The sequence below is a fragment of the Triticum urartu genome, chromosome 7A (genome assembly GCF_056163025.1).
Source record: "Triticum urartu cultivar PI428250 chromosome 7A, HENAU_Tu73, whole genome shotgun sequence".
NCBI classification, from domain to species: Eukaryota; Viridiplantae; Streptophyta; class Magnoliopsida; order Poales; family Poaceae; genus Triticum; species Triticum urartu.
In genome coordinates this window covers 139,677,234-139,702,574 of record NC_141879.1, presented here as the reverse complement: position 1 = coordinate 139,702,574, position 25,341 = coordinate 139,677,234, and the positions used below count along the sequence as shown (strand labels likewise).

General features: G+C 46.0%; 2 protein-coding genes and 2 pseudogenes across 3 annotated transcripts in view; 1 reads left to right on the top strand and 3 right to left on the bottom strand.

Moving 5' to 3' along the window:
• The first annotated feature begins 1,966 nt into the window (after positions 1-1,966).
• Positions 1,967-3,560, top strand: LOC147958603 (uncharacterized; annotated as a pseudogene).
• Positions 3,561-6,316: 2,756 nt separating this feature from the next.
• On the bottom strand, positions 6,317-9,017 carry LOC125518521 (F-box/FBD/LRR-repeat protein At1g13570-like). Its single transcript, XM_087537078.1, has 4 exons — positions 8,740-9,017; positions 7,248-8,214; positions 7,009-7,158; positions 6,317-6,911 (listed from the first exon to the last, which is right to left on the bottom strand). The coding sequence occupies exons 2-4, from the start codon at positions 8,205-8,207 to the stop codon at positions 6,606-6,608; spliced, it is 1,416 nt and encodes a 471-aa protein (XP_087393204.1). The 5' UTR covers positions 8,208-8,214; positions 8,740-9,017; the 3' UTR covers positions 6,317-6,605.
• A 2,039-nt stretch (positions 9,018-11,056) lies between these two features.
• Positions 11,057-21,708, bottom strand: LOC147958602 (F-box/FBD/LRR-repeat protein At1g13570-like; annotated as a pseudogene). Its single transcript, XR_015609795.1, has 2 exons — positions 21,591-21,708; positions 11,057-12,032 (listed from the first exon to the last, which is right to left on the bottom strand). The product of XR_015609795.1 is annotated as an F-box/FBD/LRR-repeat protein At1g13570-like (transcript).
• A 2,928-nt stretch (positions 21,709-24,636) lies between these two features.
• The window catches only part of LOC147958601 (BTB/POZ domain-containing protein At2g24240-like), a 39,001-nt gene continuing 38,296 nt past the window's right edge, over positions 24,637-25,341 (bottom strand). Inside the window, exon 3 of the mRNA XM_087532205.1 lies at positions 24,637-25,286. Within this exon, the coding sequence (XP_087388331.1) occupies positions 24,637-25,286 (650 nt within the window). The remainder of the gene's footprint in view (positions 25,287-25,341) is intronic.

The window sequence follows — 25,341 nt, the reverse complement described above, 5'->3', positions numbered from 1 at the left end:
TAGTCCCAAAAATAATATATAAAGTTGCCAAAAGTATATGAAAGTTGTATAATATTGGCATGGAACAATAAAAAATTATAGATACGACGGAGACGTATCAATAGCATGTATTGCTGAGAACTAAGTTGATCGATAAAGTTTATGTATGCTAAAATGGCGCGAGATGCCCCATCTTGAGGGTTCGATCTAGATTTGGATCGTGGCGGTGCTGATTTGGACCAAGGTGCCCTGATGGACAAGATGGCGTGGCGGCTGACTGGCGTTCCAGCGGTGGCCTTGGCGGCTGACAACCCTTCCTGATCTGGGAAGGAGGGCCCTGGATAAGGGGCGACGGCTCCTGGGATGGCCTCCCTGTCTGCTGGCGCGGTGGGACTGGTGCTGCCGGGTGGCCGGTGATTCACCAGCGGGTTAGTGCTACAGCTTGCTGCCTCGGCGGGCAATGGCACCGAGCTGCTCCTTCCTCCAACCCATGTTGCGTGCACTCCGTCTTACCGAACATGGCTGTGCTCCTAGTCTGTTACCAGGTTGGGACGGAGCGGGAGGTCAGGATCTAGATCGGGATAATTCTTAGGTCGGCTCCTGTCGGCCGTGACGGTGACGACATCCGTGGGTTCCGTATTTTTTCCTAGAGACGTCGTTCGGATCCGGCCTACCTTGTCCCACCTTACGGTCTCTCAGGGTGAAATCCCTAGGGCTATGATGGTGCTCTTGGCCTCGTGTCCTTCTTGAAGGCATTTCGTGAGAGTTCTGTGGCGGTGGGCACCGCTTGGGTGCATCGGCAGTTGCAGATGGCGTGCCCCGTTCCTCTAGGTGGCAGCTGTTCCAGGGGAAACCCTAGATCTAGGTCGTATGACGACGCATAATTTGGTGCCGTTTTCCCTTCTGGGGGCGTCATCTTGGAGCAGTGGTTCACTGGAGAGGCCAATGGGTGGAGCAGTGTTACATCGACCGCATTGAAAACGGTAGGTCTCGACGGTGTGGAGCAGTGGAGTCTCAGAGTTGGACGCGGATTGATCGACGCGCGCAGGTTGGTGGCGCCGTCGACGACAGATGAGTCTACCAAGATCTATGGAGTTGTTCCTAGAAAGAGTACATCTTTATAGTATAGGTGTAACGACTTTGTTTGTCTAGAAAGAGGCTTCGGGTTGATTCTTATGTTCATTTTGTCATACCTTGATGAATAATTAATAAATATGATTAGTAATAAAAAATAAAGTACCCGTTGTTTTTTTATTTTGAAGCGCTCATACATACGCGCATACACTCACCCCTATGAACGCACACATGCACACCCTACCCCTATGAATACCTTTGAGAGACCGAGCCGACATATCATCTTAAGATTTACAAGTCACCATAGGTGTCTCGTCGTCAACGGGAATGTCTCCTCCAACTAAAAGTGCATCGCCGAAATTTTTTGAAATAAATTCAAAAATAATGCGAACACCAGGATTTGAAGCCTCGTGGGATGAGGATGTCACTGTTCCTCTGACCATCCAACATGGTTTCGAAAGTACCAGCTGCTTGTTACGTGCTCCCGTGGCCATGTGTGTCAACGGTCGACCCAGCCACGTTCAGAGTCAAGCCGTGTTTGCAGCAAAGTCAAGGAGGAACGTGAACGGCTGAGCTACAAAGCAAATCAGCTTGTCTCGCAAGCTTTGGACTCAAAAGGCGCGACGTCTTGTACGGTGGAGGCCACCCACATCGGCCAAAAACGGAGGCGGGCAGGCACCCACGTCATGCCAAGCAAGCCGCCGGTGCCCGCCCCCGCGGCGAAGACGGCGAAACCGGCGGGGAAGGCGGCAAAGCCCACCAAGCCGGCAACCTCCACCGCGGCTGCTCTCAAAAGCAAGGAGAAGCAGCTTGCAAACCGCAAACTGGGGGCAGAGCATACCGCGGCACCGCCACCGCCATTGCCAAGCACGGCGCTCCAACGCCGCCAACCACGACCGACGTGTTCAATGAAATGTCCGCACCAACCGTGTCATATAGGGCCTTGCTCGACGACGCGGAGGTGAACATTGGGTCTCCTCCACTTGCTTCCTTCGACTTCCATGTTGAGGAGCCGGCAAGTGAGGAGGAGGAGGCGGGTGAGGAGGAGGAAGAAGATGAAGATGTCACCGAGATCGGAGAGGAAGTGTTTGAATCGGCAGGTGGTGCTCAAAGGCCAATTCGCATGGCGAACTACACGGAGGTTGAAGATGTCCTCTTGGTCAAGGCTTGGTCGCAAGTGGGGTTGGATGCGGTCACCGGCACCGATCAAACCGGGAAACGTTATTGGCAACACATTGAGGACATGTATTGCAAGCTGAAATCCAAGACTGCCACATTGAGAGCTCGTTCTTACAGATCGCTTCAAGGCCGGTGGGAGTTGATGAAACCCGCTTGTGCTCGTTGGAGTGCGGCTATGGATCAAGTGAGGGATCAACCCCCAAGTGGCTGCGTTGAGAGTGATTATGTGAGTACAAATATCATGCTTATTACTTGTTGGTTCATGCTTTATTTTCTTGTTGGTTATGCTTGGTTGTGATTTTGATATGCTTCCAATGATGATATGTTTTAGGAGAAATATGCCGACTTGAGGTACGAGGACATGGCCGGTTCCAAGGGAAAATCCTTCCCATTCAAGCATTGTTGGGCATTGCTCCAACATCTTGACAAATGGAAACTGAGGGATCAAGAGAGTGCACCAAAGAAATCGGATATGCTCAAAATGGATGATAGTGATGAAGAAGGAAGAAACCATGACAAGCCCGATGGAACCAAGAAGGGAAAAGAAAGGATGAAGATGGAAGCGGAACCATCAAGTTTGAGGGAAAAGATTGATCAAATGATCAAGTCAAAGGAGACATTGACAATGAAGGCATTGGAGACAAAGCTTATTATCATCGAGAGAAAGAAAGAGATGAAACTTGCACAATTGGAAGCAAGGCGAGAAGATGCCAAGTGAAAGGCCGACATGGAGGAGAGGATGATCAAACTCAAGGAAGCAAAAGCATGGAAGGAGCTCATGGCCGAGGAGAAGGAGCACATGATGATGTCTAGAAAGGACATGAATGAAGAGCAATTGGCGTGGTGGAAGGAGTACAAGGAGAACATCACGGACAGGAAGAGGCTACTGCGTGGTGCTGGTGGTGGTGCGTCGTCTACTCTCCGAGATGAGTCTCCGATGAGTGGTGGAGGCGATGGAGGTGTGGACAACTTCACGGTGCTTGAAGTTATTCGTACGTTTTATGTTTTGCAAATGATGTCTCCGATGACTATGTGATGATGATCATTTGCACATTGTATGTTTTGCTATGATGTCCATGGGATTTACTATGTGATGATGATGATTTGTAAGTTTGTTTCATGTATGTGATCATGATCATTTGCAAATTTGAGAGTGATTTATGTTGCTGTCCTGTTTTGAAGGTTTGAAGGCCGGGGCGCAGATCAGTGCCCTCAAACCAACCCTCAAAACAGAACCAAGGATTTTTGGCCTTCAAAACGACATTTTCTCAGCCCTCAAACTGGTTTTGAAGGTTGAGTTTTTGAGGGCTCTGTTAGACATGCTCTAATACGAGAACCCGATAAAATTAGTTACGACAGTCCAAGAATATTAATAATCTAGGTTTACCATATGCCAATAATATGATGCACGAGCTATTTTCAAGCATAATTTGTGTCGCAATTTCAAACCCATCAAATATCCCATCTCAAACAAATTCCACAAAGTAAGAAAGCTATATGTGAAGCAATGGCTCCGGCAACCAATCTGGTCGCATTTGAGTGCCTAGGAGTAATCAAGATTTTGCAGTGGAAAAAGAGGTGTTTGATTATCTCATGATGAGTACAAATCTACACGAGGTCCTCCCCCCCCCCCCCCCCGCGGCTCCCGTGTCGTCCCCAGCGGGCGACCCGGGGGCGAGTAGGGTTTCCCCCCGCCGCCGCCACCCCTCCCTACATCTCCTCCCCTCGCCGCCACCTGAGGGACGCCTGGCAAGCCCCGGCGGCTGCCGATGAAGGTGGCGGCGAGGCCTCTCGTCGCTTCGTTCCCGCGCGAAGGACCCCGGTCACCGGGGTGGCGGGCCCGGACGGCGAGGCGGCGCAGCCTCTGCGACAGGCGGCGTGCGCGGGATGTGACGGCCGGCGTCCTCGGCTGCTCGGGCGGCGCGGATCCGGCGGGTGGTGGTCGTGGCGCGGTCTTCTTCCGCTCCAAATATGAAGGTCGAGCTGCTCCTCCTCCTCTGCTCACTCCTCCCCTCCGGTTGTGTCCGATCTGCAACTTCTGCTGCCAGTTCCGGTGCTGGCGGGGTGTCGGTGGCATATCTCGAGTTCGGGGGAAACCCTTGGTCGGATCTCTGACCACGATGGTGAGGGCGCGTGCATGCATCGCCTTTTCTCCTTCGAGGCACCGCTGAGGTCTCCTGTATCCATCCCCGTCCCAGATCCCGGGTGAAAACCCAAAACTCGTCTCGGGTTGGGCGGTGGCGGCGTCCTGCACGTCGTTCCCTCCTTGGAGGCGCCGCCTTGGGTTTGTCTGGTTCTCCGGGTGAGTGGTGCCGAGGTAGGAGAGCGCTCGTCGGCTGCGAGTCCAAGCAGAGGCTTCCCAAGCTCCTTGGGTCTTTGCAGCTTGTTTCTTCAACAATCCTCCCAGTGGTTTTCCTTCTGCTCTCGGTGGCCCCGGGCAGATGGCAGTGCAGCTACTGGTGTGCCTTTGGCGTGGTGAGGATTGTGAGCTATGCCTGCTCTGGGTTTCGACCGGCACCTGCTCTTGCTCTCGGGTGAGCGCCCAACGACCCGACGGTGCGGCGCCTTCGAGGCTAGGCGAGAGGATTGGGGTCTTCTTCGGCGTTGGAAGACAGGTTTCGTGATCCCAATCCCACGATCCGGCTGCGCGCAGCTTCTTGCAGGCCTTTGGCTGCTCCTTGACGCTACTCTGCTCCCTTACTCGTGGTGCCGATGTGCAGCGGGCTCCGACATTACTTGCAGGTCTTTCATGTGTATTTTTATGTGTGCAGTAGTGTGCGTTGCGTTGTAAACTGCTCTGTCAGCTCATTTGTATCTTTCGGTCGCTCTTGCTTGGTGGCCTTGTGTAATCCTGATCGGTTGATGGCTTTGTTAATTCAAAGTCGGGCTCCCCTTGAGCCTTTGTTCTAAAAAAAATAAAATTTTGCAGTGGTGTAACAAACTCACTGGCTATGGTTCGATCTTGAAGGAAATTGATAGCGGGAAGGACATGTTTTTGTTGGTCATCTTTGACCATGAGCGGAGAGAGTTCAATAGGGACGTGCATGCTTTAGCGAAATTGTCTTCCTCCCTTGGTGAGGGTAGGCATATTTGGTTTTCTGGTGCCTCCGGACTCGACTTGTATCCGCATGAACGTTATTGAGCAATAAAGCTTTCGCGTTCCCTTACGAAACTAACAAGAAATAAGCTCTCTTATTTATTTATTTATTTATTGAGTGAGTGAGGAAATTACAAACTTTTTCTACGAGCCTAAATAGAATAGATTTCGAAATGGCCCATGGGCCGAGAAAACGGCGACCGAACCCAAGTTCTCCCTCCGCCTTCGGCGCGCTCCAAGAAGTCGGCGACTTCGCCGCGCTCCAGGACCGTGGCCCGGTTGGTCTCGCCCGAGGCCCCGGCGAGTCCCCCGATAACGCCAACGAGATGAAGAACGCCGCCGATTTCTTGCGCCAAATGCGTGCCGAGCTCGGTCTTGGACAGCATCCTCCACTTCCGCTGTCCAGGCGTGAGCCGACGCCGCCGCTACCAACCTCGCCGCCTCCGCCTCCGCCGCCGGCGCCCGCGGCCTCCTCACCTTATGTGCCAATCGTCAGCACGCGCGAGGACGCGCTCTGGGCGGTCACCGCCGCCTCCGACAACAAGGCGATTCCCGTGGGCGTTTCGGTTGATACGACACTGGCTGATGCAATCGCAATCAGTGAAGTTCTTCTCAAAAGTCAGCTTCGCGTTGACAACCCAGAGGTTCTATCCAGCAAAGTGGATCAAGCCACCTGGTTAATGGGGGAAATAGTCAATTGTAGTGAGCGTCTGGAGCAGCTCCAGAGCCTTTTACATTGCTCTTGGCTCCCACAAGATTGATTTTTCTTGGTTAGCTTGTGAACTGCAGAGTAGAAATTATTGCTTTTTTTACTCTGAAATTTTTGTTGGAAATTTCTGTTCATTATGCTCACTCGTAGTTCAGGATTCGCATACTTGTCTTTGTGTGCAAACTTACCATCAGAACGCAATATTTTGCATTTAAGCTCAAGCAATCAACTGGATATGGAGATTGAAATTGCTTTCAGGGTTCTAGTTGAGCCACTAAGAGATAACAGTCCAACACCTTCTCAATTCTGATAGTCTCAATCATAATCAAGACGAGGATTCAGAACAAATATGTTTACATGCATTCTCAAAAAAAAAAAACAGAATGATGAGGATTCAGAACTAATTTCTTAACAGAAGGAGCAGCATTCAGAAAAGAGACCAATAACAGAATGTTGCCAGCTTCTTTATGATCTAAAATCAACCACAAATCTGAACATTTTAAGTGGAATGGGCAAATGGAACAGCAGCCCGTTGCGTGTACAAGAGCAGCTAGATGTCTGGCACACTTAAATAATACGGAGGTCCACATTTGGTGAAATTAGCCCATGAAGGTATTTCCTCTCCAATTCCCAAAACTTAAAAGAAAATTTTCTTTTCCCTTCATGATTGAGATCACGACCAATCGAGTCAGCTCCTTTAATCGTCAATATCTTCAGAGCAGGGGCATTTTCAACAACGTGCACTAGAAATTCAAGTTGTCCTGTTGTTCCCGAAAATCCTGTAATATGCAGGTTCTTCAGATAACTATGTGGACACCGTGGAAGGCTCTTGATAGGCTCCGAGACACGATGTGGGATGGCCAAAACACTAAACTGCAAAAGCGTGGCAGAGGAAACATGATCAAGCAGAGGCACAATTCATGGTTCGCTAATCGATCAAGTGAAGTCTAAGAGATAGGAGTATACTCACATGCATTTCTAACTTTTCAACAGAAGGAGCAGCCCTCAGAAAAGAGGCAAAAGATAGAATGTTGGCAGCTTCTTTATGACCAATTGACAGGTTCAAATGTAAATATTTCAACTGGTAAAACTTGCACGGATTTTCCATCAACAAAGGCATCTGAAAAATAGATAGTAAATGGTCAAAATAGGAGACAGAGAAATGTGATAAAACAATGTAGATATTAATAGAAATGTGAGACAACAGACCTTAAGAGTAAAATGAGCATGCAATGTCAGATCTTGAACACTTGGAAGCACTTTGGGAAGCACAGTCAAAGCATGCTCAACAGTTAACAGGGAATAAATATCAAGAAATGTGTGCTTCAGTTTGGGTGTATGCCCAAGGTCGATTGGATACAGACGTCCATAGAACAAGAAAGTTTTGAGTTCCACCGCATGGAGTACTATCTTGGTTATCTTGAAGTGTGCAACACGCAGGTATATCAGGTTTGACAATGGACGAGCTACTATCAGTTCATCATTCAAATGGCATCTAACCATACTGAACCACTCAAGATTAATGCAATTTGACAGCATGTCTTGAAGATCCTTCCGAGTGACATTTACCAAGTGCAAGTCAAGTGCTCTCAGATTCGGGAAACCGCTGAATTGAAGGGGTAGTTCAAATGATGCAACGCTAAGTTGAAGATGACGAAGCCGGGATATGCTTCTGTTGTCTAAAAGCTCGACCGGAAATCTGTACTGATCAATACGACCTTGGATGTCGACTGGTCCTAAATCAAGGGCAAGGCTCTCCGTCCGCGATGAAACGGCAAAAGCAACCCACGTGTTGATATGATCCAGTACCCTCTTGTCAAACCCAAATTTGATCACAAGCTCTTCAACGACCATGCACTGATGCTTCTGCATGACTGCATTAACATTGTCAATGAATTTCTGAGTGTACTGTTCTCCCCCAAACACGCTGTCACTGCACACTGTGAAGCCATCAAATCTCAGTTTGGGGCAAACTCTCCACACGTCGTTCCATTTACTTGACAGAATGACGGTTCTTGCAGCTTCCTTCAGTGGCAATTTTGATAGAATCGTAGACAGCAGATCATCAGGAAGGTCTGCAAACTGAACCTTTGCTCTCGTTTTCTTAATGACTGGTCCGTGGTAGTAACGCCTCAATCTTTTTCTCGTGTATGTTAGATCGCTGCCCATTTTCCTTCTGCACACAAATGATGCCAGGTTAAGTATGAACAGATCGAGGAAACGAACATGGAAGGCCAGAACACATGTGAACTGCAGAACAGAGTGTTATTGTATTCTACTATCCCTCATGCCAGATAAAAACACCAGCTCTATTTCTAGCAAAACTATAAAACGAACATGTGAACTGCATAACAGAGTGTTGCTGTATTCAATACCATCTCTAGTTTCTACTATCCCTCATAACCAGATAGAACAGTCGGTCCATAAAGTTGTGTTTTTTTAGTGGAAGTTGTAAACTTTTCCTTGACAAACAAATAAACGAGCTCTATTTCTAGCAGAACTATAAAACGAAAGGTCACTTTTGTTAAATTTTACCACATTAACTATGATTTCGGGGATAGATCAGAGGATGGGTTTGGGTGTTTGTGGGGGCGAGAGGGTGCAGGGCGGATCTAGATGGCACCGGCACACTAAGACTGAAATTCGTGGGATTCAGTGGGGGCTGACAGTTAGCGCATCACTGGGTGACAAGAAAACTTACCACTGGCAAAGATTGGGGGCGCTGTTGAGACAGCAGCGGCGCGACGGCTGAACGGAACGGCGATGGGCGGCGACGCGGCAGATGAGTTTGGGGGCTGGGGTTGAGGCGTCCGCGGTGGCGCTACGCTAGCCTACGGCACGGAGGCAGCTCTAGGTTACGGAGGGTGGTATTTCAGAGCCTCGTTAGGTCCGATCCGATCCCCACTGGAGGTCGGTCAGGACAAGGGACTGCGACTGCGAGACGAGTCGGAGAAGGGAGGACGAAAGGGTGGACTGCTCTTCCTTTTTTAACTGGAGAATCTGAAGAGAATTTAGGAGATTTTTTCACCCTTGAGCAGTACACTTCAGTCTTGATTAGCACCGACAAGATGAATAGAAACCTATTTTACTGTTATAACTGTTTTTTCATTTCATTTCTTGATAAATTTGTAAGTAATACTTTTTGTGTGAGACAATGATACGCTAGCCCGTGCCAATGGCGGATGACACAGTAGCCAGCAGTGCCTTTCTCATCCAGCGTGACACCAGTTCTTTCTTATCCTATGTGTACACATTAACTAATGATATAGTAGTCAACTTGTGTCCTTGATTTACATTTCCTTGGATTTGGATTGTGCTTCTGCTCGCTATCATAGAGTGTTTATCTCCCAGGTTTCAAGCATCCACGCTTCTTGTCAGAGCTCTACAAATACAACATAATATTTTGCAAACACACTCGACGATGGAAAGAAGAAAAGGCATTGAGGACGAATCGTTGGACATAATTTACAACCAAAAAGTTACTCTCTCCTGTCCTTTTTAGTTCGTATATAAGTTTTGTCCCAAGTCAAACTATTTCTAATTTGATCAAATTTATAGAAAAAAGTACCAACATTCATAACACCAAATCAATATTGTTAGATTCATTATGAAATGTAGTTTCATAGTATATATATTGTAAATGTTGGTATTTTTTAACATAAATTTGGTCAAACTTTGCAAAGTTTGACTTGATAAAAATCTAATATGCAGAGTAAAAAGGATCGGAGGGAGTACATACACACATGTTCAGTTTTTTTTAACGAAGGCAAAAGATTTGTCTCGTCCATTGATTAAGAAGAGAGTTTACAAGATTAATGCTCGAAAAAGAAGGTGCATTACAACAACAGTTTGGAAAACAACAAAGTTGTTATTCCCGCGCCATCAAATAACTCTGGACTTCTTTGACTCATAGGATAGGAATATCATAACTATGAAAATTATAGAAAGTGAGATGACACATATTTCAATTTCTATAGGAAAAGAGATGCTATCTGATGTATAGGATGAGAATTTTTCAACTGAACTGGACTAATATTTTTTCCTTCGAAATGTGAAGAATTGTTTCCTATCCTTCATAGGAATATGAAATAATTCCTACAAATCAAAGAGATTCAAGGGATATTTTGCAACATAATTCCTACCAAATTCCTGTAAACCAAAGGAAGACTCCAGTGTTTCGGCCCCGCGGTCACCCAAATCTTGGCCTCCTCATTGATGAGTTGCATAATATATTATGGCGGCGTCGATTTCTTCTAGAAAACTCATGTGTTTCTGTCCTTTCAGCATTTTATAATTCCGGGAGAAAATGGAGAGCTTCACATTTGGTGAAATTATTTCATGAAGATATTTTCTCTCCAATTCTCGAACTAGGGAACGGAATCTTATTAGCCATTTATCATCACGGCGAGCTATGTCAGGTCCATTAATCGTCAAAATCTCCAGGGCATGGGCACTTTCAACAACATGCACTAGAAATTCAAGTTGTGTTGTTGTTCCAGAAAATCCTGTAATATGCAGGTTCTTCAGATGATTATGTGGACACCTGGTAATGCTTTTAATAGGCTCTGAGACATGATGTGGGACACCAAAAACACGAAACTGCAAAAGTTTGAGGGAGAAAACATGGTAAGCATAGGCATAATTCATGGTTAACGAGTCAATCAATTTTTAGCAAAGTGAAGGTCGTTGTAGGAGATAGGAGTACTATACTCACATTCATCCCTAACGTTTCAACGAAAGGAGCAGCCCTCAAAAGTGAGGCCAAAGACAGAATATTGTCAACTTCTTTGTCATCTAAAATCAACCACAAATCTAAACATTTTAAGTAGGAAAACTTGTAAGAGGTCTCCATCAACGAGGGCATCTGAAAAGTAGATACTATAAATAATCATTGTGAGCGAGAGAGAGAGAGAGAGAGAGAGAGAGAGAGAGAGAGAGAGAGAGAGAGAGAGAGAGAGAGAGAGAGAGAGAGAGAGCAGAAAAACAATTTGCATATTAAAGTGAAGTGTGAGACAGCAAACCTTGAGTTCAAAAGAAGCACGCAATGTCAGATCCTGAACACTTGGAAGCACTTTGGGAAGTATAGTTAAAGCATGTTCAAGAGTCACTGGGGTATAGAAATCAAGAAATGCTTGTTTCAAGTTTGGAGCATCCCCAAGGTCAATAGGATACAAACGCCCATAGAAAATGAAAGTTTTGAGTTTTGCTGCATTGAGTACTATCTTTGTTATCCTGTAGTGCACAACACGGAAGTATAATAACTTTGACAATGGACAAGCTACTGTCAGCTCATCATTCAGGTGGCATCTAAACATACTGAACCACTCAAGATTAATGCAATTTGACAGCATATCTTGAAGATCCTTCTGACTGACACGTAACAAGTACAAGTCAAGTGTTCTCAGATTTGGAAAACCGCTGAATTGAGGGGGCAGTTCAAATGATGCAAAGCTAAGTTTTAGATGACGAAGCTGAAATATGCTTCCGTTGTCTAAAAGCTCGAGCGGAAATCTGTACTAATCAGTACGACCAAAGTAATCGGTTGGTGCTATATCAAGGGCAAGGCTCTTCGTCCGCGATGATACAGCAAAAGAAACCCATGAATTGATATGATCTTGTATCCTGCAGTCAAACTCAAATTTGATCATGAGCTCTTCAACAACCATGCCCTGATGTTGTTGCATTACTGCATTCACAGTCTTAATGAATTTTTGAGTGTATTGTTGTTCGTAAAACACATTCTTGGATACTGTGAGAACATCAAATCTTAATTTGGGGCATAACATCCACCTATCTTTCCATTTACTTGATAGAATGCCACTCCTTACAGCATCCTTTAGTGGCAACTTTGATAGAACCATAGATAGCATATCCTCAGGAAGGTCTGTAAATAGAACATTTGCTCTGGTTTTCTTAAAGACTTTTCCTTGGCAGGATTCATAGGAACCCATGTGTCTTTTTCTTGTGCATGTTAGATCGTTGTCCATTTTAATTCTACATGAAAATGAAGCCAGGGTAAGTACAATTATATCAAGCAAATGAACCTGGAAGGCCAAAATGCAAGTACACTACACAACAAAAGGTTATCCCATTTCATCACATTTATAGCTTCTACTTGTTGGGGAACGTAGTAATTTCAAAAAAATTCCTACGCACACGCAAGATCATGGTGATGCATAGCAACGAGAGGGGGAGAGTGTGATCTACGTACCCTTGTAGATCGACAACGGAAGCGTAAACTTGGTTGATGTAGTCGTACGTCTCCACGGCTCGACCGATCAAGCACCGAAACTACGGCACCTCCGAGTTCTAACACACGTTCAGCTCGATGACGATCCCCGGACTCCGATCCAGCAAAGTGTCGGGGAAGAGTTCCGTCATCACGACGGCGTGGTGACGATCTTGATGTACTACCGTCGCAGGGCTTCGCCTAAGCACTGCTACAATATTATCGAGGACTATGGTGAAAGAGGACACCGCACACGGCTAAGAATATGATCACGTGGATCAACTTGTTTCTCTAGAGGTGCCCCCTGCCCCCGTATATAAAGGAGCAAGGGAGGAAGAGGCCAGCCCTAGGAGGGGGCGTGCCAAGTGTGGAGTCCTACTAGGACTCCCTAGTCCTAGTAGGATTCCACCTCCCATATGGAATAGGAAAAGAGGAAGGGAAAAGGAGAAGGAAGGAAGGGGGCGCTCCCCTTCCCTAGTCCAATTCGGACCAGACCAAGGTGAGGGGTGCGGCCACCCTTGAGGCCCTTTTTCTTCTTTCCCGTATGGCCCAATAAGGCCCAATACGTATTCCCGTAACTCTCCGGTACTCCGAAAAATACCCGAATCACTCGGAACCTTTCCGATATTCAAATATAGTCGTCCAATATATCGATCTTTATGTCTCGACCATTTCGAGACTCCTCGTCATGTCCCCGATCTCATCCGGGACTCCGAACTCCTTCGGTACATCAAAACTCATAAACTCATAATATAACTGTCATCGAAACCTTAAGCGTGCGGACCCTACGGGTTCGAGAACAATGTAGACATGACCGAGACACGTCTCCGGTCAATAACCAATAGCGGAACCTGGATTCTCATATTGGCTCCTACATATTCTACGAAGATCTTTATCGGTCAGACCGCATAACAACATACGTTGTTCCCTTTGTCATCGGTATGTTACTTGCCCGAGATTCGATCATCGGTATCTTAATACCTAGTTCAATCTCGTTACCGGCAAGTCTCTTTACTCGTTCCGTAATACATCATCTCACAACTAACTCATTAGTTGCAATGCTTGCAAGGCTTATGTGATGTGCATTACCGAGAGGGCCCAGAGATACCTCTCTGACAATCGGAGTGACAAATCCTAATCTTGAAATACGCCAACCCAACATGTACCTTTGGAGACACCTGTAGAGCTCCTTTATAATCACCCAGTTACGTTGTGACGTTTGGTAGCACACAAAGTGTTCCTCCGGCAAACGGGAGTTGCATAATCTCATAGTCATAGGAACATGTATAAGTCATGAAGAAAGCAATAGCAACATACTAAACGATCGGGTGCTAAGCTAATGGAATGGGTCATGTCAATCACATCATTCTCCTAATGATGTGATCCTGTTAATCAAATAACAACTCTTTTGTTTATGGTTAGGAAACATAACCATCTTCGATTAACGAGCTAGTCAAGTAGAGACATACTAGTGACACTCTGTTTGTCTATGTATTCACACATGTATTATGTTTCCGGTTAATATAATTCTAGCATGAATAATAAACATTTATCATGATATAAGGAAATAAATAATAACTTTATTATTGCCTCTAGGGCATATTTCCTTCAGTCTCCCACTTGCACTAGAGTCAATAATCTAGTTCACATCGCCATGTGATTCAACACTAAGAGTTCACATCACCATGTGATTAACACCCATAGTTCACATCGTCATGTGACCTATACCCAAAGGGTTTACTAGAGTCAATAATCTAGTTCACATCATTTATGTGATTAACACCCAAAGAGTACTAAGGTGTGATCATGTTTTTCTTGTGAGATAATTTTAGTCAACGGGTCTGTCACATACAGATCCGTAAGTATTTTGCGAATTCTATGTCTACAATGCTCTGCACGGAGCTACTCTAACTAATTGTTCCCACTTTCAATATGTATCTAGATCGAGACTTAGAGTCATCCAGATCTGTGTCAAAACTTGCATCGACGTAACTTTTTACGACGAACTTTTTTTCACCTCCATAATCGAGAAATATTTCCTTATTCCACTAAGGATAATTTTGACCAATGTCCAGTGATCTACTCTTAGATCACTATTGTACTCCCTTGCTTAACACAGTGTAGGGTATACAATAGATCTGGTACACATCATGGCATACTTTATAGAACCTATGGCTGAGGCATAGGGAATGACTTTCATTCTCTTTCTATCTTCTGCCGTGGTCGGGCTTTGAGTCTTACTCAATTTCATACCTTGTAACACAGCCAAGAACTTTTTCTTTGACTGTTCCATTTTTGAACTACTTCAAAATATTGTCAAGGTATGTACTCATTGAAAAAACTTATCAAGCGTCTTGATCTATCTCTATAGATTTTGATGCTTAATATGTAAGCAGCTTCACCGAGGTCTTTCTTTGAAAAACTTCTTTAAAAACACTCCTTTATGCTTTGCAGAATAATGCTACATTATTTCCGATCAACAATATGTCATTCACATATACTTATCAGAAATGCTGTAGTGCTCCCACTCACTTTCTTGTAAATACAGGCTTCACTGCAAGTCTGTATAAAACTATATGCTTTGATCATACTATCAAAGCGTTTATTCCAACCCCGAGAGGCTTGCACCAGTCCATAAATGGATCGCTGGAGTTTGCACACTTTGTTAGCTCCTTTTGGATCGACAAAACCTTCCGGCTGCATCATATACAACTCTTCTTTCAGAAATCCATTCAGGAATGCAGTTTTGACATCCATTTGCTGGATTTCATAAAATGCGGCAATTGCTAACATGATTTGGACAGACTTAAGCATAGATACGAGTGAGAAACTCTCATCATAGGCAACACCTTGAACTTGTCGAAAACCTTTTTGCGACAATTCTAGCTTTGTAGATAGTAACACTACTATCAGCGTCCGTCTTCCTCTTGAAGATCCATTTAATCTCAATGGCTCGCCGATCATTGGGCAAGTCAATCAAAGTCCATACTTTGTTCTCATACATGGATCTCATCTCAGATTTCATGGCCTCAAGCCATTTCGCGGAATCTAGGCTCATCATCGCTTCCTCATAGTTCGCAAGTTCGTCATGGTCTAGTAACATGACTTCCAGAACAGGATTACCGTACCACTTTGGTGCGGATCTCACTCTGGTTTACCTACGAGATTCGGTATTAACTTGATCTGAAGTTACATGATCATCATCATTAGTCTTCCTCACTAATTGGTGTAGTAGTCACAGGAACAGATTTCTTGTGATGAACTATTTTTCAATAAGGGAGAAGGTACAATTACCTTATCAAGTTCTACTTTCCTCCCACTCACTTCTTTCAAGAGAAACTCCTTCTCTAGAAAAACTCCTAATTTAGTAACAAAAGTCTTGCCTTCGGATTTGTGATAGAAGGTGTACCCAACAGTCTCCTTTGGGTATCCTATGAAGACATATTTCTCCGATTTGGGTTTGAGCTTATCAGGATGAAACTTTTTCATATAAGCATCACAATCCCAAACTTTAAGAAACGACAACTTTGGTTTCTTGCCAAACCACAGTTCAGATTGTGTCGTCTCAACGGACTTAGATGGTGCCCTTTTAAACGTGAATGCAGCTGTCTTTAATGCATAACCCCAAAACAATAGTGGTAGATCGATAAGAGATATCATAGATCACACCATATCTAATAAAGTACGGTTATGATGTTCGGACACACCATTATGCCGTGGTGTTCCACCGTGAGTAATGAAACTATTTCACATTGTTTTAACTGAAGGCCAAACTCGTAACTCAAATATTTTACCTCTGCGATCATATCGTAGAAACTTTTATTTTCTTGTTACGATGATTCTCCACTTCACTCTGAAATTCTTTGAACTTTTCAAATATTTCAGACTTGTGTTTCATTAAGTAGATATACCCATATCTGCTCAAATCATCTGTGAAGGTCAGAAAATAATGATACCCGTCGCGAGCCTTAACACTCATCGGATCTCATACATCAGTATGTATTATTTCCAATAAGTCAATTGCTCGCTCCATAGTTCCGGAGAACGGCGTTTTAGTCATCTTGCCCATGAGGCATGGTTCGCAAGCATCAACTGATTCATAATCAAGTGATTCCAAAAACCCATCAGCATGGAGTTTCTTCATGCGCTTTACACCAATATGACCTAAACGTCAGTGCCACAAATAAGTTGCACTATCATTATTAACTTTGCATCTTTTGGTTTCAATATTATGATTATGTGTATCACTACGATCGAGATCCAACGAACTATTTTCATTGGGTGTGTAACCACATAAGGTTTTATTCATGTAAACAGAACAACAATTTATTCTCTTACTTAAATGAATAACCGTATTACAATAAACATGATCAAATCATATTTCATGCTCAACGCAAACACCAAATAACACTTATTCAGGTTCAACACTAATCCCGAAAGTATAGGGAGTGTGCGATGATGATCATATCAATCTTGGAACCACTTCCAACACACATTGTCACTTCACCCTTAACTAGTCTTTGTTTATTCTGCAACTCCCGTTTCGAGTTACTAATCTTAGCAACTGAACTAGTATCAAATACTGAAGGGTTGCTATAAACACTAGTAAAGTACACATCAATAACATGTATATCAAATATACTTATGTTCACCTCGCCATCCTTCTTATCTGCCAATCACTTGGGGTAGTTCTGCTTCCAGTGACCAGTCCCTTTGCAGTAGAAACACTTAGTCTCGGGCTTAGGACCAGACTTGGGCTTCTTCACTTGAGCAGCAACTTGCTTGCTGTTCTTCTTGAAGTTCCCCTTCTCCCCTCTGCCCTTTTCTTGAAACTAGTGGTCTTGTCTACCATCAACACTTGATGTTTTTCTCGATTTCTACCTTCGTCAATTTCCGCATTACGAAGAGCTTGGGAATCGTTTCCGTTATCCCTTGCATATCATAGTTCATCACGAAGTTCTACTAACTTGGTGATGGTGACTAGAGAATTCTGTCAATCACTATCTTATCTGGAAGATTAACTCCCACTTGATTCAAGCGATTGTAGTACTCAGACAATCTGAGCACATGCTCACTAGTTGAGCGATTCTCCTCCATCTTTTAGCTATAGAACTTGTTGGAGACTTCATATCTCTCAACTCGGGTATTTGCTTGAAATATTAACTTTAACTCCTGGAACATCTCATATGCTCCATGACGTTCAAAACGTCTTTGAAGTCCCGATTCTAAGCCATTAAGCATGGTGCACTAAACTATCAAGTAGTCATCATATTGAGCTAGCCAAACGTTCATAACGTCTGCATCTGCTTCTGCAATAGGTCCGTCACCTAGCGGTGCATCAAGTACATAATTCTTTTGTGCAGCAATGAGGATAAACCTTAGATCACGGATCCAATCCGCATCATTGCTACTAACATCTTTGAACACAATTTTCTCTAGGAACATATCAAAATAAACACATGGAAGCAACAACGCGAGCTATTGATCTACAACATAATTTGCAAAATACTACCAGGACTAAGTTCATGATAAATTTAAGTTCAATTAATCATATTACTTAAGAACTCCCACTTAGATAGACATCCCTCTAATCCTCTAAGTGATTACGTGATCCAAATCAACTAAACCATATCCGATCATCACGTGAGATGGAGTAGTTTCATTGGTGAACATCGCTATGTTCATATCTGCTATATGATTCACGCTCGACCTTTCGGTCTCCGTGTTCCGAGGCCATATCTGTATATGCTTGGCTCGTCAAGTATAACCTGAGTATTCTGCGTGTGCAACTATTTTGCATCCGTTGTATTTGAACATAGAGCCTATCACACCCGATCATCACGTGGTGTCTCAGCACGAAGAACTTTCGCAACGATGCATACTCAGGGAGAACACTTCTTGATAATTAGTGAGAGATCATCTTATAATGCTACCGTCAATCAAAGCAAGATAAGATGCATAAAAGATAAACATCACATGCAATCAATATAAATGATATGATATGGCCACCATCATCTTGTGCTTGTGATCTCCATCTTCGAAGCACCGTCATGATCACCATCGTCACCGGCGCGACACCTTGATCTCCATCGTAGCATCGTTGTCGTCTCGCCAATCTTATGCTTCCACGACTATCGCTACCGCTTAGTGATAAAGTAAAGCATTACAGCGCAATTGCATTGCATACAATAAAGCGACAACCATATGGCTCCTGCCAGTTGCCGATAACTCGGTTACAAAACATGATCATCTCATACAATAAAATTTAGCATCATGTCTTGACCATATCACATCACAACATGCCCTGCAAAAACAAGTTAGACGTCCTCTACTTTGTTGTTGCAAGTTTTACGTGGCTGCTACGGGCTTAAGCAAGAACCAATCTTACCTACGTATCAAAACCACAACGATAGTTTGTCAAGTTGGTGTTGTTTTAACCTTCGCAAAGACCGGGCGTAGCCACACTTGGTTCAACTAAAGTTGGAGAAACTGTCACCCGCTAGCCACCTTTGTGCAAAGCACGTCGGGAGAACCGGTCTCGCGTAAGCGTACGCATAATGTCGGTCTGGGCCGCTTCGTCCAACAATACCGCCGAACCAAAGTATGACATGCTGGTAAGCAGTATGACTTATATCGTCCACAACTCACTTGTGTTCTACTCGTGCATATAACATCAACACATAAAACCTAGGCTCGAATGCCACTGTTGGGGAACGTAGTAATTTCAAAAAAATTCCTACGCACACGCAAGATCATGGTGATGCATAGCAACGAGAGGGGGAGAGTGTGATCTACGTACCCTTGTAGATCGACAACGGAAGCGTAAACTTGGTTGATGTAGTCGTACGTCTCCACGGCTCGACCGATCAAGCACCGAAACTACGGCACCTCCGAGTTCTGGCACACGTTCAGCTCGATGACGATCCCCGGACTCCGATCCAGCAAAGTGTCGGGGAAGAGTTCCGTCAACACGACGGCGTGGTGACGATCTTGATGTACTACCGTCGCAGGGCTTCGCCTAAGCACTGCTACCATATTATCGAGGACTATGGTGGAAGGGGGCACCACACACGGCTAAGAATATGATCACGTGGATCAACTTATTTCTCTAGAGGTGCCCCCCTGCCCCCGTATATAAAGGAGCAAGGGAGGAGGAGGCCGGCCCTAGGAGGGGGCGCGCCAAGTGTGGAGCCCTACTAGGACTCCCTAGTCCTAATAGGATTCCACCTCCCATATGGAATAGGAAAAGAGGAAGGGAAAAGGAGAAGGAAGGAAGGGGGCGCTCCCCTTCCCTGGTCCAATTCGGACCAGACCAAGGTGAGGGGTGCGGCCACCCTTGAGGCCCTTTTTCTTCTTTCCCGTATGGCCCAATAAGGCCCAATACGTATTCCCGTAACTCTCCGGTACTCCGAAAAATACCCGAATCACTCGGAACCTTTCCGATGTCCAAATATAGTCGTCCAATATATCGATCTTTATGTCTCGACCATTTCGAGACTCCTCGTCATGTCCCCGATCTCATCCGGGACTCCGAACTCCTTCGGTACATCAAAACTCATAAACTCATAATATAACTGTCATCGAAACCTTAAGCGTGCGGACCCTACGGGTTCGAGAACAATGTAGACATGACCGAGACACGTCTCCGGTCAATAACCAATAGCGGAATCTGGATTCTCATATTGGCTCCTACATATTCTACGAAGATCTTTATCGGTCAGACCGCATAACAACATACGTTGTTCCCTTTGTCATCGGTATGTTACTTGCCCGAGATTCGATCATCGGTATCTTAATACCTAGTTCAATCTCGTTACCGGCAAGTCTCTTTACTCGTTCCGTAATACATCATCTCACAACTAACTCATTAGTTGCAATGCTTGCAAGGCTTATGTGATGTGCATTACCGAGAGGGCCCAGAGATACCTCTCTAACAATCGGAGTGACAAATCCTAATCTCGAAATATGCCAACCCAACATGTACCTTTGGAGACACCTGTAGAGCTCCTTTATAATCACCCAGTTACGTTGTGACGTTTGGTAGCACACAAAGTGTTCCTCCGGCAAACGGGAGTTGCATAATCTCATAGCCATAGGAACATGTATAAGTCATGAAGAAAGCAATAGCAACATACTAAACGATCGGGTGCTAAGCTAATGGAATGGGTCATGTCAATCACATCATTCTCCTAATGATGTGATCCCATTAATCAAATAACAACTCTTTTGTTTATGGTTAGGAAACATAACCATCTTCGATTAACGAGCTAGTCAAGTAGAGGCATACTAGTGACACTCTGTTTGTCTATGTATTCACACATGTATTATGTTTCCGGTTAATACAATTCTAGCATGAATAATAAACATTTATCATGATATAAGGAAATAAATAATAACTTTATTATTGCCTCTAGGGCATATTTCCTTCACTACTATCCCTCATAATTAGATAAGAACAACCACTCAATAAAGTTTTTGTATTTTCCTTGATAAATAGCCAACGGTGCTTTCTAGCAAAAACTGTAAAATGGAACCATAGATCAGTACGATAAATAAGAGCATGGGTTTGTGTGGGCAAACATTTGATCTAGTTCGTGTGCTCATTGTGCACGACAAACCCGAAGTTCATTTGTGGAAATTCGGTAAGGTTTAGATCATGATGGGATGACAAGAACATTACCAATGGCAAAGAATTGAGAAGGGTGAACTCTGGAGGTCCCTTATTTACAAATCCACCATACATAGTTAAATAAGTATATACCGTTGGAGAAACTCTAGGTTTTGTAAAAGTTAAATAAATCTAGATCCTCTGATCCAGCTTGGTGGTTGGTCAAGACTCGGGAGCGGAATCAGAAAAGTAAGGTGGGAGGAGAAGGGTGAATCATGGAGATCCCCTCTCAAGATCCATCTTGTGAAGTTAAATAAATCTAGATCGTAAGAGCAAGTAGGGATTCCCTAATAAATCCAAATTCTCTGATCAAGATTTGAGGTTGGCCAGGACTCAGGAGATGAATCGGAAAAGGAGGTGAGAGGAGAAGGATGAGCTGTGGAGATCCTATGTTCCCAATCCATCGTGTGCAGTTAAAAATCAAGATCGTTAGATAAATTCTAGATTCTCTAAAAGTCAGGCCTTTAAAATAGCTCCTCCTATCACTCATAACCAGATTAGAACAACCACTCCATAAAATTGCCTTATTTCCATTGCTAAAAACTTGAGCTAGCAAAAACTATAAAGCACAACCATAAATCAGAAGGATAAATCAGGGCGTGGGGTTGAGTTTTTGTGTACGCGAGAGGGTGCAGGGCGGCAACGAAAAACTTACCAAAGGTGAAAGACTCTGGATGAGGTTGAGACAACAGCGAACGGCGATAGAACGGGAACATCGATGAGCGGCGACGCGCTTGAGTTTGGGGGTTAGGGTTGAGGAGGAGGCGGCGGCAGTGGCGAACCTAGGTCACAAAGGGGTATACTCGTACTATATATAGAGAGAGCGAATTTGGGTCAGATCCAGATAGAGTGTCACTTTCTGCACACACAAAATTATTGGAGGGGCCGGGACTCAAAGAAAAATCAAAAGAGGAAAGTGTGAGGAGGGTGAACCATGGGGATCCCCTATGCCCAAATTTACCGTGTGCAGTTAAATAAATCTAGACCGTTAGATTAACTCTAGCAGATTTCCCAAAATGTTGAGCCTTTATAGTGGGTTTAAAAGGTCTTCTAAAAAATAAAGGCTCCAAAGCAAGGGTATAAAGTCAAATTATATGAACTACAGTCTTTATATTTCTTCTTCCATGTAGGGCCCACTTATCAGTGAGTTATCATTTCTTTTTTATCCTTGCCCGTCTTGGCCATACGCCCATACCGCACGCAAATTGTCTCCGGTGGAAGCCTGATTGTCCGAGGTGGCCAGGTCGTTTTTTCTAGAAAAGGAGGAGGACTCCCGGTCTCTGCATCTAGACAATGCATGCAGCCACTTTATTAATTATTCACACAAGACATTACAAAGTCATACAACAGTAAAACTAAAGCCACCGTCTAGGCGACATCTGTCGTTACTCCTATCCAGTTGATGAAAGGATGCTGATAGTCTGGGCCTAATACCAGCCAAACCTAACATCTAAGACCTGAGGTCCCAACCAGGACTCCTGCCGGGTATGGGGCATCCACCAGTCCGACGCACTCCTCAATCAGGACGTCTGCCGGGTATGAGGCCGCCACAGCCACCTGCCACCAATCCATCTTCAGTGATGTAGTACTGCATCTACCTTGCCTAGTCGTGCCGCGATGAAAGCGAAGGGAGTGCGGCGTAGAACTCCAGGTTCTGGCGAGAGAGGGAGGAGGCAGCGACAGAAGATGGAGGAGAGACATTAATGCATTCACCAACTCGGAAAGAGTGTTGGAGGGATGGTCGCAAAGTTGTCGGGCATGGCGAACAAACAGGGTTCCATGTTTCCCTCATAGGAAAAATAGGTCAAATGTACATTTGGTACATTTATTTCACCTTATACTTACTTCATAGAAAAATAAATCAAGTTTAATATGTTGTCGCAACAATGAACTTTTTAAAATTTCTATGATTCTACATTTGAGAACAAAGTTCTGCCTATTAACAGGTAATTAAGAGCATCTCCAGCCGTTGGCCCCCTAGGAGGCGCTAAAAATCGCCCCTGGGGGCGCACCGGCGCAAATCGCGTGCTGGGGTAATGATGCACCCAGTCGCGGTGCCCACGTTTTTTTGAAAATTTTAATTCCGGCACAAACACGGCGCAAATTCAACCAAACTTCGGCGAGTTCGTACATATTTAAAATATTTTACAAAAAAGAAAAAAAACGCTACTACGCTGCTCCTCGTCGTCTCCCTCGCCGCTCCTCGCCGCCCGCCGCCCTTGCAGTTCTACATGTCGGGGAGGCGCTAGAACCGCGTGTAGTCGCCGCCGCCGTTGCCGCTGCCTCCTCCGCGTCCGCCGTCCCTGCTGCAACCCTTCCCCGGTTGGCGCGGCGGGTTGGACGATCCGGGGGCGTCCTCGTCATCGTCGCTGTCGAGGATCACGACGTCGCGCTCGTCCTCGCGTCCACGTTTGCGGGCGGCTATCTCCTCCAGGGCCCGGCGCTGCCAGACCATCTCGTCACGGAGGTGGTCGTCCACCACCCCGGCACCCCACGTCGCTGCCGGGACCCCGCCGACGCTGATCCTCCACGACCCCGGCTCCCGCATGTCCGGCGGGAACGGGTACTCGGCCTCGAAGAGGAGCCGAGTTTCGTCCTCGTGAAGGTGGCGGCGGCCGAAGCCGTTCGCCGCCGCACCGTCGCCTGGGAAGCGCTTGGCCATGCTTTGAACTGGAGACGGCGAGAGGAGGGAGAGGAAAGGGGGAGAAATGGCGCTGCGGTGGTGGAGACTGTGCGTGTCACCGGCGCACTGGGGGTCGGCTTATATAGGCGGAGGCGCCGCGCGTACCGTGGCCGCCGCGTGTACGCGTGGCGGGCGAGGGGACGCGCGTCGTCCGGTCACTGCGCCGCCCGTGAGGCGTCAATGGAGGAGGCTGACCGGCGATGAGGACGACGAAGCGGCGAGAAGAAAGACGAGTCGCTGGCAAGGAGGGCCCGCGGCTGTTTCGTGCCAAAAACGATTCGCCCGGCGCTCCTGAGCGCCCCCCAGCGCGCCGGGTTCGGGTTGGGTCCGCCGGCGCCAATTTCGGCCCGAGCGGCGAAAAATGGGCCCTTGAGGGCGCGACTGGGCTGATTTTTCAGTGCCGGCGGCCGAAAAGTCGCCTGGAGGGCCTTGTTGGGGGCGCGGCTGGAATTGCTCTAAGCTGCATTGCCACTTTTTACTGATTAGAAAGATTGAACGAAAAATATGAAAAGAAAATTTATAATGGCAAGACACCCGTTCAAAACTATGACCTATGAGGTGAATCTTTTGTACTAACTGGTTTCTTGATAATAGTCAGTGACTAATTAAAAGTTAGATAATGGGAGGCGGTGGTGTTTCCCAGATATCCAACACGTTGTCCTCCTGATGATGCACGTCAAAGAGACAGTCGCCCCCAACGGAGAAGTCGCTAATGGCGCCACCGCCTTGGCTCCCACGCAGCGCCAGCCTCAGGTCATAATTAGGGCCTTCATACACCGAGATGGTGTCATCCTTGGATGCCAAGAGCAGTCCGCCGTGCACGGCAAGCTTTGAAGTATTGCACTTGGAAGTGGAACTCATCTTGCTTTGATGTAGCCACTGCACGTTTCCGGAGTTGCCCTGGATACGAATGTCGAGTAATCCGAGATCATGGTACTCACTGATCAAGCAGACCGAACTCTCGTCCTCCATCACGGCTACATCCACAACCCGTGTGTTCTTCCCCTCGCAGGCACTCTCAGGCACTCTCATACCACCACGACCATACAACGCTCATATCCCAGGAATCTACCAGAGCCATGGAAAACGACAGCCAAACGCTGGCCACCATGAGCGTCTTGGTGTTTGGCAGCCATTGAAGCTTGTTGGTGCTGCCCATCTTACTTTCGGGGTTGAAGTGCAAAAAGGAGCCTGCCTGCTCGTCGGTGATGCAGTCCCAAGCACCGAAGCCGTAGTTGTCATAGAGGCTTCTTCCTCTGCAGCTTGCAAACATTTTTGTTTCCTGGTCGGAGGCCAAAGCTAGTGTGTCAAGGTCGACACTCTCGCCTAGGTTTGGTAATCGGAAGCGGTGACTTAGGTCGCCGGTAAGCGCCGAGAAAGCACCCATGCCCAGGCCGCCGACGAGAAGCGTGGAAGGGCCGAGGTAAACCGCATCGCGGACCCACGACACCGCAGGTGTCAGGCAGATCGGCCGGCGCTGCTCCAGCAGCCAGTTGTACGCCCGCGCGGTGGTGCCGTGCGTGTACGTGTGCGTGATGCAACACCCACCATTGGGCGCCGTGCGGACCACCGGGTGGTCAACCGGCACCCGCCCTGGTGGCACTGAAGCGGCTAGGCGGACCCTCTCGAGATCGAGCTCGCCCGTAGTAGTTCGCCTCGCAGAAGAGCCTTCCACCAGAGTTACGGTTTTGCTTCCATAAGAGGTACAGGTGTGATTTCGCGA